Genomic DNA, 15,625 nt, shown 5'->3' on the forward strand with positions numbered 1-15,625 from the left:
AGTTTACCCATAAACTCAACATGCAAGGCTAAATCATAAACATCCTTCTCCACCAGACAAGAAAAAGCTTCATTCCCTGCAGCGGAGTGCATGGAAGTTCACTGTAAGCTCATTCTGGGAGCAAAGGGAAGCATGACTGTTTGGGTAGAGTGAGACTGCATCTAGGAAATGAGCTGCATCCCATCAAGATCTGCCAAACTTCTCTAGATAGAAGATGGATATATAACTTTAGCTATTCCAGGGTCTTAATTCATTACAAACTTTCATGTAACATGCTCTTCAAAAGTTACTTCTGGTGAACAAATGGCTTTACCAACTCACATTCTAAGGCAACACAAGCCCTTAAAGCCACCAAAGCCTTTTCCTTCTGATCAAAACAAACTCAAATTTTAAAACCAATCTTGAATCAGAAAAAAAGGTATTTGAGAATTCCACACTTGCAGTTCCCCTGCCCCCTCTGTTACATTTAACATGGTGCTGATGTGGTTCTTGTCAACTGCTGTAACAGAAAAAACAGTTACACTGGCCTTGGGGATAGCCGCAAGCAACCTGGCATTTCAGATGAGGTAAGACATTACATTGAAATAGTTACAAACATTCATCACGAGTGTCAAAACATGTCTTGTGCATCAAGCATAGATCATTTGTGAACAAATCTTGTGCATAGGTCATTTGAAGTAGCTGGAGAGTTGTACCCTCCCTGTGCATAAAGAAGTAGGAATATACACTTCTGTCCACGTTCTGAAGCCTTAAACATCCGGGAGGCTGGAGACAAGATACAACAAATCAAACTAAACAAAAGCTGTCTCCTTTTATATTACAATTTTTATTCTGGAATTAACTAAAGGACATCACCAGTGTATTCTACGGAGCACAGTAATAAAGGGGTATTTTTAGATTAACGCTGCACTAAGAATCCATCATAATGCAGGTTCCGATTTCCTATAGAGGCAATCCCTGATCTTTCGAATGCTAAAAAAGACCTTATTCAGCAGAGGGATTTCTAACCTTCTCATTGTTCTGTCAGTGCTGATGTTACCCTATTGTACCATCAGAGGTTACTGCAGAGCACATGACTTGCCTTAAGTGTGTTTAATCAGAATCAAATATTATTTCCTCCCTCAATTTCTACCTCAATTCAAATTTCCTTTATTTCTGGCACAGAAACATCTCAGAAGTAAGACTTAATTCTGCTGTATAGAGCTACTATGCCTAAACCAAGTCTTGGACTTAGTCACACTATGAGAACACACTATGAAATATTGAAGGACAGCTAAAAAACTTATCATGTGCTGTATAAAATCGCTGATCTGAAGGATGGTGAAATTGTGCTAAGCTTGAAAACAGGCTCTTAATATGCAGTTGTCAAAGGGTCAGTGAGATTTCTTGACCAGTGGGTTCTCCAGTACATGGCTATCCATGCCTCTAAGATAAAGACCAGGATTATTACTTTAAAAAGCAGCACAGCTTTTGCTGTCTCTTAAATTGATGACAAATGAAGATTAATGGGTAAAACTGCAGCAAAAGCCATTGGCATCTCTGTGCAATGCCCTTTAGTAAGAACCACCTTCAGAATGGGATGTGTCAACATGAACTATTACCAACCTGATTTTTTGTAAGCGATGGGTCCCACAATCCTACATCTTCCCATGTAGTGTTTTTCAAATAAAAGTCATTAGGTTCAAACTGCTTAAAATCCTGGAAAAGGGGGAGATGGGAAGAGAGTACAGAGAATCAAAACCAAAGACCAAAAGCTACTTTAAGCAACTTTTGCAAGCATCCATGCAATCCTCGAGTGCTGCCAGCAGACAGGAGATACGAGTAAGGAAGTGTAGGTATTGAAGATGCACCTCTTTGCAGATGAAGAGTTGTGAATAGTCTCAGTATCATAAAGCACCTGAAGAACTGTTTTCAATACTCATCCTCATAATTAACCCAAGCCTATAATTACATACCTGCCCTTTTTCACAAGCAGTCATAGAACAGAGATAGGCTAGTGCTATACATCTGAGATCGTGTAGACACTCTACTGTAACTCTGATGTTTGGTTTATTGTTTGGTTTGGGGGGGATTGGAGGTTCATGGTTTTAATTAATTTCACAGGGGCATTCAGATAAAAGCTTTAAGGTTGATCACACGTACGATGTCCAAGAAGCCCAATTCCTATTAAGAAAAATCACGAAGTACTTTGAGTTTCCTCGTTGCATGTAAGTCAGCAGCACGTAAGGACTCAAACCCAGTATTTCCACAGAAATGAAACACTGAAAATAGCACTGTCCCAGTTCAGGATTTCACCCTTACAAATGATACTTGCTCCACAAATTTTCCAAGCAGGAAGGACTGGCATTTCCTTCTCTTATGCATCTCACCTAAATGCTCTTTAAAGAGACACCAATAGGAAAGCCAAAGCAAACAGGTCATCATTTGCCGAGTACTTCAAAGAGTGTCTGAACTGACAGTACAGTTGAGTGCTCAGGAGAGAAAGCTGCACTTTGAGAGGGTAGTTATGATGTTTGTCTAGAAGAGTAGCACGAATACTCTTCCCTTCTAGGAACCAACACAGGTACAGAGGCAATTCTTTAACCTACTGTTAGCAGTGACAAACACTTCATGCAAACCTCAGACCATCTTCTGTCCCCAAGAACATCCTGTACCACACCGAGTTCTCACTTCATTCCTAAATGTTCAGTTAGCAAATGCTATTTTAAAGCATCCAACATAAACAAAAGACAACCTACCTTCAATAGATACCAAGTCAGTCACATACAGCCTGAAGTGCATCTTGTCTCCACTAAGCTGTCTAAAAAGTGTTTACAGGTACATTTTATCCCAAGTTAAGGCCTACTTCATGGAGGACTTAAAAACCAATGCCCAAGCAACCAGGCTCAGCCAGACCCCCAGAATCATACTCAGGGGCCAATGCAAACAGAGGGCTGCGGTGTGGGAACACGATACAGGGGATTCCTCCAAAACTCAAAGCAAAAACTTAACATTTTGCAAAGCAGGTCTAAAAAAATAAATGTCATCATACACCGCAGGCCTCCCAGCCCCACTGACTCAGGAGCTCTGAACTCTAACTGCAGCATTTGGGAGGTATAATACTTACTTCTATATGTTCTTTACAGTATTCCAAACCAATGTCACTAAGTATTTTTTTCACAGTTTTCCGGGCCTTTCTTAAACTGCCAAGGTTGTTGACAGGAAGTTGGAACATAGTTTCTATTGAAAAAGAAAGTAAGAGAAAAGGTTTAAGTCAAATGTGTCTGATGGAGTCTTGCACTGTTAGTTAATTACTAGTCATTTTCTGTCTGATTTTACCCATGTAACTCAGTATCAGAGCTGTACCATTAACTAAGAAACTACCACATTTTCTGTCTGATTTGTTCTTAAATGAGCCTGGCCATAAAGCTAGATACTGACAAACTTGAGAGCACTTGAAAACCCAACAGACTGCTCTAACGACTATTGCAGGAGTAATAAGCTACATCTGGATAGAACTCTTTTTTAAGTGTTTGTATTTACATGAAGTTTGCCCCCTAAGCTCAAGTACTTAAAACCTCAATTTATCTTTCGTGCAGATGCATCCTAACTGATGTGAGTTGAGCTTCAAGGTCTGTGTCAGTCTTGCAATAGATTTAACAGTATCTCTTCAGTGAGAAAGATGTTTCTTGCATTCAGCTACAGATAGGATAAGAAATTAATACTGTTTCCTCCATGTACTGTATTATAGCTTTAAATGACTAGCAAGCTATTTAGCATACATTTTTCTATTAAGTTGGGGCCTGAGAGCTTGGTTAGAGCCCTTCAGAGATATAAATCCATGGAAAAAGCACAAGAGATGATGGTTTAACACCTCTGAGTGTAGCTGGGTATTTTCAGCCTACAGGACAACCCTCCCTGTCAGTTCACCACACAATTAAACTGTCTGTTAATGACTGGGGCTATCCAGCTAAAACAAAGTCTAAGATTTTAAGATACAGGGATTCCCAGGTTCAAGCACTGCCACTAAGACTTCTTCCAAACACTAATAACTACTCTTACTTTGTGTATGCAGGAGTTGTCAGGCTGCCTGCTGCTATTGTTACAGTAAGTGCTTGCTCAGCTACAGAACAATCAGCGTCAAGTGATCTGCGCTTTAAGAAGGTGCGAAATGGCAGAAATGTGGAAGTCCCTGAACATGTACAGTTACTGCGGAAGTGAGGGTGGAGCCAGCCACAAAAAGGTAGGATTTTCTCAAAGAGAAGGGAAGGAAGCTGCTTAAACAGCAAGTGTCAGTTACTCTGTTCCCTACTCTTCAGTGCCTGTTGCATCAAGGCTATCACCCCACAGGATAAAAGCTGCATTTTTGCTCATTAACATTTCTGAGCCAATTCAGAAATATTGCTTTGTTTGAACAATAAAAGGCTTGATTCATACCAACAAATTAATGCACTGCAAGGCCAAAGGCTATCTACATCAACTAAAACCGGGCTTTTTTATGTTTGCAGTTTGAAAGTATTTTTTAAACACTTTCGATGCAGAGTTAACAGAAGTTTACAGCCATTAAGAATTTTAGACAAGAATTCTCCCCTTTCATCATGAGATCAAGGGCAAGTGCTAGGCTACAAAGAGCTTAGTAAGAAATTCTCAAAGTACAAAGGATATGGGCTGTGATTACAGCAACTCTCTCTGATCAAAACCAACTGTTCTATATGCACGATCATGCAGACTTCTTAAAAGTATTACCTGTCTGTTTGCACACTAGCCTTTTTATCTTCATACTTCTACCAACTTTCACTGGGCAAGGCTTTAAGGCAGTCACTAACACCACTGTTTAGTTTCAGAAAAAACAAAACTGACAAGTTCTGCATGTAACAGTGCTAGTACAAACCACTTCGATCACTTTCACAACCTACAAGTAGTGCTGCTAGGCTCTAGTCTCTTCAAACTCACTGAATTCAGAAATAGCTCCTGGGTAAGAGGATAAAACTATCATGACGTTTAGAATTCATATCACAACTAGAAATCAGAAACTAAATGGAAACAAGCCTGAGTTTATATAAAGATCTACAGGAAAGTTTTCAGAAGTACCAAAGCAGCTCTGATCATTAAGGATTTTGGTACCTGCACTGGGGTGGCCACTGTCACAGATTACCAGATGCAAACAGTGTCATTTTAAACAGCCCTAGATCAAAACTAGGAAACTGAAGATAGTAAAATAAAAGAGTGCAGACCTTGCCTATAAACCTCCGGGATTCCAAATTACTCACAGTTACTTGCAATAATGAAGTCAGACACATCATGCAAAGTGACTAATCATTTTCAAACAGCACAGGCTGGGGGGGCTGGGAAGAGGTATTTTAATGTTCTGTATTAATTTCCTCCAAGTAACAAGGACTTTGTATAATCAAAACCATCTTGATCTCTTCACATACAAAACTCTAAATGCAAGTGTATTAATTTCTGTGAGTGCAGAGGTGTTTCAGTTAACTCTAGTTTCAGTGAAAAGGATCAGAATTGGAAAAAAATTAGAACTAAATTCATAAGAAAAGCATCGCTGTTCTGTATCTTATCTGGCACCTTCGTTTTAGGGACACTCGAGCACACTTTAGAAATATGAGAAATTACCATTCTAGTGAAATACCTTCTAACAGAGTCACTTACAAGTCTCATAATAGGACCCCTAATGAAGCTCTGAAGAGCACTTCTACAGGCATTCTTTGCCATCTTGGAGAAGGTGAGGATTAAACAGATCATGGCAGTGAACTGCTCTCTTCCCAGTTACTCCCTCTAAAGCCTCTAATGACTTTGTATGGGAAATCATGAACTGCTCTTTTTAAATGCAGTATCCATTCTCATCCTTAGTCTTTTATAATCAAGTATTTCATCTGCAACCCAGACAGCACCCAGGCCTAAGACACTCCCTATGTGACTGTGAATGTGATTCATGTCATCCTTTCTGACTGCTGCTCACTCCTGCCCAGCGAATTATTTTTAATCCTCATAAAGGACTAGGAAATAAGGTTTGAATCTGAGTATTAACTTCTTGTTACTTTGAAATTCTGAATTTATCCACATGTCCCTTTCCTCTTTCTTATATTAAGAGCTATTGCTTAAGGTACACATTGAGGAAAAGAAAATCGCTGTCTACATACATAAGATTTTATAACTCTGTACTGTGTGTGTAAGGCTTTGATTAAGTAACTATAGAATGTGCCAAGTTCTGCCCTGCTCTTCTATCCATCCTTGCCCAGGCTCTGGTATCAGTTTTACTGTGTGAGCACCTCTGGGCAAAGGCTATATTCTGTTACTTGTACTGAACATGCTTTTGGAGTAAGTAAAAATAAAAATAATGCCATTTATGACAAAGTACCAGCACATAAATGGTGGAAGAGCTTTTGAAAACATTAATGGTTATTTACCTTGCAAACAGGAATTTGTGTTGAGAAACTGTATTAAAAAATTTAAGACCACAAAGAGTACAATTACATATTTCAGAGCAATATTAGATTTAGTTACTTCAATAAATAGAATTAAAAATTCTTTACTAAAAGGATGCAGTTTTGCTTCAGTTGTTAAAAACAACATCTGATACAGCTTAAAGCTGAGCCAGGTCCATTTTAAAGGCATGCACAGTAATAGAAAATATTTAACAATAGGGCTGAGGACCAGCAACGCCAATTCTGTGTAGTAACAAAGTAGCTCAAAAGATGGTAAAGACTAATGGGAAAAAATGCTGTTGTCTGAGAATTCCAACTCCTAACAGCTTATTGCTTAGTGCAAATGCTTTAGTAAGGTTGCGTCCTATTTGCAACACTCAAGTAGTACCATTTCCTCTAGTTTTGATCTGTAGTTGAAATCGTAAGTGAAGTTTAACACTTCCAGATGGAAAAGGCAACTCCAATTTGCAGTTTCTTCTCCTTGGCCAATCACTATGAAATAGTTTTCAATGCTGAGCCCACTATCACTTTATTTATGACTTAAACCAGATCTGACTTGGGTGATACTAGAACTGCATTAATGGGAAACCAAAAAAAAAAATACCACATAGTGCAAAGTAGATTTATATCCTCCAACACAGATCACAAATTGGTAAGAAAATATGCTTGCTTAGCTTTCTATTCCCTCTCTTCCCTAAGCAGAATTGAAGGCATGGCTCTGAACACTAACTTACAATAAAGTAACACAATTTTGATTTAACTCAAGAACATCCGTTGATTCAAAGCTCTTGCTGCTGCAGTTCATGGAGCCAGAGTGAAAAATATTAATGTAGCCAAGACATTAATCATGGCTCCACTAATTCCTTTTCTCTATAGGCACTGAGTAAGCATTGCTCTCACTCTATTGCGTTGGTTCAGTGATGGTTCGGTAGCTTCTCCATAGCTACCTGTATGCTCTAATTTTTTCATCAAGATTTACATGAAGCAGCACAGGCAGGTGTGTTCAGGATCTGAATGAGTATTTTCAAGTGAACTTCAAGGAGATAATGTCCTAGCAATTTTATTCCAGAATAACCCAAGGTATTAATATCAACTAAACAAACATCAGTGCATTAAAACATTACATTTTAAAGCACCTAGCAAGTTGTGGTGTTTCCTTCAAAACCAAAGTCCCCACTTAAAGAATAGTCTCATTTTGCTTGTAAATAAACCTTTTGTTTTTTTCTCATAACCAAGTGAGTCAGGACAGAGTTTGTCTTCAGGCAAACTTGAAAGTCAGCCACAAGTCTCAAACAAATACCTTATTTTAGTACAAAATGCCACTAACAACTTCTTCACCAAAAGAAACAAATGCTTTCTCTTAATTAGCATGTCCAATATACCGAGACATGCCAAATACAACATGATATATATAAATGCAAGTGATAAGGAAAGCAAATTTAGGACTGCCTGAAAACAAGACCTCTATTCTGTCTGCACCATCTTGCTTCCTCTGCCCTTTTGCCTGCCTCACAGTCTTAAAGAAATTATCAACATCTTCCTATTGCAACACATCATAACTAACTGAGGATATAATCAGATCTTCATCTGAAAACTTAAGCTCAACCTTACTTCGCAAACTCTGCTTGATACCTGGACCCAACTCACCTGATCTTAAGAAAACCTTTAAGCAAATAAAATTCCTTTTATTTAGCAAGTTTCTTGACAATTTGCTCATAGCTAGTGGAGATAGTCTGGTATTATTAGTTTGTGACTACAAAAAGCTTTTAGCATTTCCATTCATTTCCATTTACAGTAACTCCAATTCTAAGTGCAATATACACAACACTGCTGGCACATCCTTGACTGTGGACATCACAATCAAGAAAAACCCAGTTGGGATTAAGCTGCATCTCCAATCATCACTTAAGACATTAATGCTATTCTGGAAATGAGGTATCCTTTTCTGATCAAAAGTTGATGCCTAAGAGAGGACACCTGGAACATCTCTTACACATCATCTAAACTTTAGAGCTGGATGGAGAGAATAAATGATTACTGAAAACCAGGATCAACAGTGTCCTTATAAGAAATATCCATGCAGGACCTTCAGGTGCCTCAGAAAATGGATCAATAACCTAGTGACAAGAAATCCTGAAAAGCTCCCTCATGGTTAGTGTGCTGGTACACAAAACACCTGACCTTCTGACAGAACAGCTGACAGTCACAAAACAAGGGTAAAGGAAGCAGACTAATTCAGTAAGAAATATTAGGAACCTTCTTTTGCTCTGTATTTAAGCAGTACCCAGCACAAAGGTCTAGTCCACAGCCAGGTACCGATTCCTAGAATAATTCAGTAGCCAAACGTAAGCAGGAAAAACAAGCTATAAAAGAGCAAAATATCACTGCTAAATTAGAAACAGTGTACTTCAGGTTTTTATTTCATAGGTCTTTGCATCTTCAAAATGTGACTATTTTAGACAAACTTCATGCAGTACTATTTCACTTATACAAGTAACAGCCATCATGCAATGCAAGAACAGGGAGCTAAGACAAGCTTCCTGGCTAGTGCACATGTTAACAAAAAGGCTTGAATGAAGTACTCTCAGATCTTAATCCAAAAATCCTAAGGGGGAATGGGAGGGAAGGCTTTTGTGAAAAAGCAGGAAATATTTGCAAGGTAGGCAGAGGAACAACAGCTACGAGACTTCACAAAATACCACGTACAAGTGTGTACGAGGTATTGTGCTTGGAAGAACTGAAGCACCCTCTTTGGCTTTAAAGAGGCTGGAAGAGTCCCAGGAAGGAAGAATATAATCTCAAGTGCGGTTCTGATATGTGCATCTTATAACCTCAAAATGAGGGCACAAAATGGCTACAGACTTCTGAAGTCTGAGAATTCCACAGGACCCAGCAGCTCAGTTCACTCAATAGCATCACATCCTGAAATGGGAATGGGCCAGGACATACTGACAGGCTGACTGATTTAAATTAATAATTATGGCCAAGATTTAGGTAGCAACTAAAAATGCAGGTGAAAAGAGGCACCAACACTGCCCCTCAGTTGTTTAAAATCACAGGCTCCTTCAGTGTTTTCAAAGCACTCAGGTTCACTGCCTGAATGAAAAGGGACCTCACTTCAAGGTTAGCATTGTTTCACAGCAAAAGGCTTTTTTTCTCTCTACTCAGTGGTCTAATCTTGTTGGCAAAAGAAAATACTAGCAAGGGAAATAAAATGTGCACCACCCTGACATGCTCTTAGGAGCACGAGTGTGAGCAGGAGAAAAAATTGTGCTTAGTTTTAGAAACTGAATAGTGCAAATATCCTCAGACAGGAAATCAAGACCTCTAATTTTATGGCATGACAAAAAAACCCAGAAAGGAAACAAGGTCTGGCCCAGGAATTAACCACCACATAGTCACAGGGAAGTCTCAACAAACCCCACATTCTTCAGCATACCACCTTTTTTTTTTTTTTTTTAAGAAAACCCACATTTTAGCCTTTAGATAGGCTGCAGGGGCTTCCAGCTCCAAATTACCCCTTCACCAACTTGCTACTCTTACTAGCGCTTTGAATTCCAGATGGAAATGATTGCAGTCACTATTATAAAGACAACCAGAATGTGAAGTCTGACATGTCCTTCTGTTATGTTATTGTAAGTGATTTTAAACCACTTTTAGCATTTAATAAACTATCCCTACTGCATCAGCTTCAAGCACAAGTTAACACGCCCGTGCAGTTCAGCCCTTTAATAACGAGTTACCAAGGGACTGGAACTTCTTAGAGAACTGAGTCAAAAAAGGAGTTAAGATTACTGTGCCATTATACAGAAAATTAATTAATGTAAAATACATTACTGCATGCCTGCTTTATATTGTAACATATTGCACAATGTTTATATTTTCTGCATAATGTTTATAATGCCTATATTGTAACAGTTAACAACAGTCCTCCCTTATGAAGGAATACTGATCTCATACACAATAGGCTGTATTCACAGCTTGAGAACTATAACCTTAGAGGAAGGGAGACAGGACAAGAAACACCACAGGGAAGGAACAGCAAAAACCCCACATCAGTCAAATTATCAGAGGTGTTAAAAAAGAAAGCTTCCATCTGTCACTAGACCCCCAAAGCTGCTTCTATTTTATTATGACTAAAATCTTAATTCTCCAGTAGGTCTTTTGCATTTTGGACCTCATCAGAAATGCTGCCTTGCAGCCTGCTACCTTTGGTACCATCAGGTAACAGATGTTAGCCCGTGTCAGCTCTGCCAGCTTTAGCTAGAACAATGAAATAGAGGATCCTGTAGTGTACAGCTTCAAAGCACCCGCAAGGTAACAATGCTATTCTGATTGTGGGAAAGATCCATCACTTTCAAACAAGACAGCCTTTTCCTCTCAACTCAAATCTTCAGCAAATATTCCAAATCTGCCTCATCATGTCATTTTCATTTCTGGGTATTATTTAAAGTGCTTACTATGCTTGTTTCATGTTTGAGCCTTGTTACAGCTCTAACAAGCAGCAAGCATAAGAAATTTCTAAAAACACAGACCTAAAGAAACCTGGAGGAAAATCTTGCTGTGTAACAGAACCCGGACCAAGGTTTTCCTCTCTTTATACTTAACTGAAGATGACACCATTTCCTGACTACAACACTGTGGGTTTGTACCATTAGGAAAGCCTTCCATGAGCAGCCAGCACAGAGCTGTAGGCGATCCTAGACATCTCACTGAGGAAGATGTCTTCACAAGGTTTGCAAAGAGCATCACTGTGAAATGGGAAGTGAAACACAGTTATGGAATCCCCCAAAGCTATAAACAAGAAAACCCTAGTCCCTGGTGCATTTTCCTCTTACTCAGACATCTCAAACCTGTATAAGCAGACTAGAGATCCTAATGCTCCTTACAGTGGCCACAATTCTGCTGAAGTACCCGTCCAGTGGTGGAACCAAGCCAGTGGAACATGTGTTTTCTAATTTCCCTGTTTTCCTCCCTCTCTCCATACAAGAAAAGTGTGGTGCCAACACTGCCGGTGATACTACAGGAGTAACTGCAAAGTTACTGGCTGGTTATTCCATTTATTTCCTTTGGAAATGTATGAACATAGTTCTGTTTATCCAAGTTGACAGAACTGAGAAGCAGCCGTCAATCAAGAAAAGGAAAGCTACAAATCAAAATTTCCTAGTGAGTCCTGAGTGAAGATCAGGAATGAAGAAAAAAAGTTACAGAAATAAAAATGAGGCCCCGGGAAGCAAAAGCTCTGTTTTACATGAATTTATCAATTTTCTTGACATACAATTCATTTTCTCAGCTGATGGTTCTCAGGCCTGCAATGAAAACCTCACAGGAAGACAGAGGTGGAAAGCTGCTACCCCGTTTTTTGACTCAACTGAAAGGACCAGCACTAAAAGAAAAAGCTTTGTGCATATTCACAATGTTGACAATTTCGGTTTTGCTGAGTAATAAAATTATTCAGCCACATTCAGTACAGAGCCATAAAGGAATCAGCAGTCCTGTTATTTACACAACTCCCTTATTGTGGCTGTGTCCTTCCACGCTGCCTCTCCATAACTGACCAGTCAAACCAGGGGAGAAGAAAGCTCTTATGGAGTACAAAAACTTAGATCTTTAATCCTAAACCAAGCATATGTTAAATACAGAAAACCCAAAAGATGCAGACAACTGACTCAGTTTCTCATTCCTCCTGATTAGAGGTGGCACTGTTTCACCACAGATGAAATGTGACAGCCCTTTCCCCCAGTGCTTACTGCGAACACCCTTGCAGGCAAAGCAACCTAATCTTCCAAGAAGGGCTCCACAACCCCAGCTGTAAAGATGGGAGCAAACACCCATCATGCGGGCAAAGGCACCATCCCTTTTACTTGAGGGGCTTAAGTTTCTAAACGGGAGCAGAAAGACTTCCAAAGGCCTAAACCTCATCCAGTATAAATCCACAGGCTGTTTCATAAGCTACAGCTCATGTTCTCGGGCTACTGCAAACCCCCTCTGCACAACATGTCATAACTCCAGATAAAAATAAAATCTATAAAATTTAATTAAACTCCAACTTTAGAAGGGGCCTGCCTACTATAGTGTAACCATCCACTGGTTACCAATTTTTTGGATTTGATGCCAAGGTGTTGGCTGAATTTATCAAGTCAAATGTGATGACAACTGATTTGATGTAACACCTTAGATGTAATGACACAGAGATGTGCGTCTCTTGAACTGACTGCTTCTTAAAAGCATTCTGTGAATTTTACACTTCCATACAACTTCTGTTAAATAATTCACCTTGGGATAAACCGGGGGATGTAACTACAACTATCTCTTGGGCACATTATTAAAAAGGATAAAATAAACCATCAGCTTTACCTTCTCTTATGAGCATGTTTGGTTGATCCTTCCTTTCCTAATGCTCTCATTTACTCAGATTACGAAGACTGAGAAAGCCTGAACTTTTTGGTGGTCTGAAACACAGTATTATCACCTGTACTGCTGAAGCAGGTATTAGGTGTGAGCATATGTGTAAACCAGGCAATTTTATAAGCAATGTGTAAACCAACCCTTTTCTATCCCATTGTGACTTTGAGTCTGTAGGCATCTATGCTCAGATCAATCTTACCTTAAAATAATTAGCTATGTAAGAACTTTAGTGCACTAACAGATTTCCCATCAGTTTGAAACAAAGATACCAGTATTTTCTGTTATATCTGCACATGCTTATAAAATGGAAATGTTCTTACTCGATCTTTTCCCCTCTCCCTCATCATCCTTCTGCTACTTCAAAAGGTCTGTCCTTTCTTAACTTTTTCCCCTTCTCCTGCTCATCTTTTCTTTGCTGGTTCTTGGCCTGCTTGGTCCTTACCTCGCTCATTTTCCCTCTTCTCATCTTCCCTTTCATAGCACCAATTCATAGCGTCCACATTCTTTCGTCGTTCTCTCTCATCCTGTCTCCACCGTTTCTTGATATCTTTGTCCTTAACTTGCTCATTTTCTCTCCTCTTCTCATCATCCCTGTGCCATTTTATTGTTTCTGCATTTTTCTGCGGCTCCACGCTTCTTTTGAGATAGTCTTGTCGCCTCCTCCTCTTTTTTAACATATCCCTTTCCCTGGCACGAGCCTGCTTTTCTTTCTGGGAAAGAAAAGCTTTACGGGGCATCATGAGCTGCTGCTGTACCTGTAATAATATCGTATCCATGGAATAATATACTATACATGCACTCAGTCAGGCACCAACAACTCTCATTCGGAGCTGAATACTTTAAATACTAAGCCAAGATAATTTACTGCTTCTCTTCCTTTCATAACCCCCCTGCGAGCTCCGCATTAGATAATGACAGGCAAGTTGCTATGGTCAGCTCCAGGCAGAACACCTAGCTGGCACCTCTGAATTGGTACACATCCAGCACTGAAAAGTCAGCCCCCTACAATCCCGGGCCTAAGCAGTGTGATTTCTTTCCCCTCCCTCTTACAACTTCTCCCACAGTTTTTAGCAGCCACTTGGCTTCGCTGCATCCAATTGAAGGAACAGGCTCATAGGAGAGTTGTGAAGGAAACTTGTGAATGTTCACACCTCAGTTTCTTCTGTTACTGGAGATAACCTTTAATGAAACTTAAAGGTGCTCATTTATCTTTTGTGACCTCTATCTCTATCCGAATTTGGTTTAAAATGGCCAACTTTGTTTTGGCTGGGAGGAGGGAGTGGGGATTAGGAGACAAGCCACAATCTGAAAAATTGTATAAGCTTTGTTTCCTTGGGAAATGTGGCCAAAACATTTAACTGCAGTTAATGAAATAAGTCCTGACTCATCTACTCAGACTTCCTCCAAGTACGTTGTCTTCATATTCACAAGAACAAAGGAGAAAAGAATGTGACCATTTACTTGGAGTTCTGCTGAGGTATTCCTCATGAGTGGGGCTTTTAGGTTTTGTTGGTTTGGGTTTTTGGTTGGTTGGTTGGTTATAAGGAGGTATCAATGCAAACTACCTTTCAGCAAATTCATTTACTTTTGGTCATTTCTCTGTAGTCACCCAACACATTCACATCTTTAAATTCACTGCTGTTAATAGCTGCAATTTTGAAATCATGGAAAACAAAAAAGACCAAAGAAAGAATTTATAATATTAACTAATATCCTCTGAATTGTGCACATTGCACAATGTTTCGGAAATGACATACTGCAGTTGTGGCCCAGGTTTGGGGGTTTGGTTTAGGTTTGTATTTTGGTTTAGAAGAGAATTTTGCAGAGGTCTAAGCAAACTGAAAACTGCAGAAAGGACAAAATTACTAAATTAGAAACTTAAGCAAAGCCTAAAACAGAATGAAACAAATGTACTTTTAAAATTTAGCTACCTTATGGAAAGCACTTGTTCCCAGCATGCAATACTCCATCTTTTTCCTACAGAAAAAGCAATGTTTCAAACCCTTATTCTAAAAGCTGTTCCTTTTCCCTACACAATACACCACCCCACACACTTAAACCCACTACTCTTGTAATTGCCTTTGTTAGGTACAGATCATGACCCCATGGTTTTCATTCTAATAATTCAACACCAAATTTCTTAATATCCATAACAATACTAAAAGGGAAGGGCTGCAGCAGAGGGAAACAGCATAATCAAAAAAATGCATGCAGTTTGGTAACAAGTTAGTGCAGAAAATTCAGATTATGCTAAAAACTACTTCATTAAAAAGTACAGGATAGCTCTCTATAGACAGCCTGGGTTTAAGTATTAAATATTTCTCAATTACAGTTATCATTAAGAACAGAAAGCAGTAAGAAGCCAGGATCAACATCATAAGTGCAATCCAGACACAAAATCTTTAAGACAGCTTTCATTTCTTTACTGGCCGAATGCCAGTGCTGTTTTCCTGCTGTTTACTAGAGCAAACTTAACTTACTAACTTTAAGTATACATTATCATTTCATCAGTAACCTGATTTCATTCCAGTAACAATAGCATGAATAAAATTTAAAGTAAATCATAGTTCATGCATTCTTCCTCCCCCCCACCCTCCCAAGGCAAATACTGACATTAAAAATCTGTCATTTAAAATAAATTCTTTTGGGACTAATTATTTTCTTTCATTTGTTTTGGTGGTGTTGTTTTGGAGATTTTCCCCCCGTTGGCTTTATCTTTTCATTGTACTGTATTGTTCCCTCCCCTCCCTTTATACGTATCCCAACCCACTTTGACAGACCAAATTATAGACAAATGA

At 39.1% G+C, this 15,625-nt stretch overlaps 1 protein-coding gene and 1 long non-coding RNA gene across 13 annotated transcripts in view; one reads left to right on the forward strand and one right to left on the reverse strand.

The window, feature by feature from the left end:
* Positions 1-15,625, forward strand: part of LOC136020665 (uncharacterized) — a 72,753-nt gene that overhangs the window by 48,065 nt on the left and 9,063 nt on the right. For 2 of the 4 annotated variants that reach the window (XR_010615439.1, XR_010615440.1), the window contains exon 5: positions 4,055-4,222. The exons of 1 other annotated variant lie outside the window; for it this stretch is intronic. This is a non-coding gene — a long non-coding RNA (uncharacterized LOC136020665). Of the gene's footprint in view, positions 1-4,054; positions 4,223-8,214; positions 8,789-15,625 lie in introns of those variants that run through there. One more of the 4 variants, XR_010615441.1, reaches the window with a different exon arrangement.
* The window catches only part of ADNP (activity dependent neuroprotector homeobox), a 30,848-nt gene that overhangs the window by 4,452 nt on the left and 10,771 nt on the right, over positions 1-15,625 (reverse strand). For 8 of the 9 annotated variants that reach the window (XM_065691960.1, XM_065691959.1, XM_065691955.1 and 5 more), the window contains 4 exons: positions 14,759-14,804; positions 13,270-13,582; positions 3,107-3,219; positions 1,606-1,698 (listed from right to left, as the gene is read on the reverse strand). In XM_065691960.1, coding sequence (XP_065548032.1) covers positions 1,606-1,698; positions 3,107-3,219; positions 13,270-13,582; positions 14,759-14,797 — 558 coding nt within the window. In that variant the 5' untranslated portion in view covers positions 14,798-14,804. The remainder of the gene's footprint in view (positions 1-1,605; positions 1,699-3,106; positions 3,220-13,269; positions 13,583-14,758; positions 14,805-15,625) is intronic. The other variant, XM_065691962.1, reaches the window with a different exon arrangement.

This window comes from Lathamus discolor, chromosome 11 (genome assembly GCF_037157495.1).
Source record: "Lathamus discolor isolate bLatDis1 chromosome 11, bLatDis1.hap1, whole genome shotgun sequence".
NCBI lineage: Eukaryota > Metazoa > Chordata > Aves > Psittaciformes > Psittacidae > Lathamus > Lathamus discolor.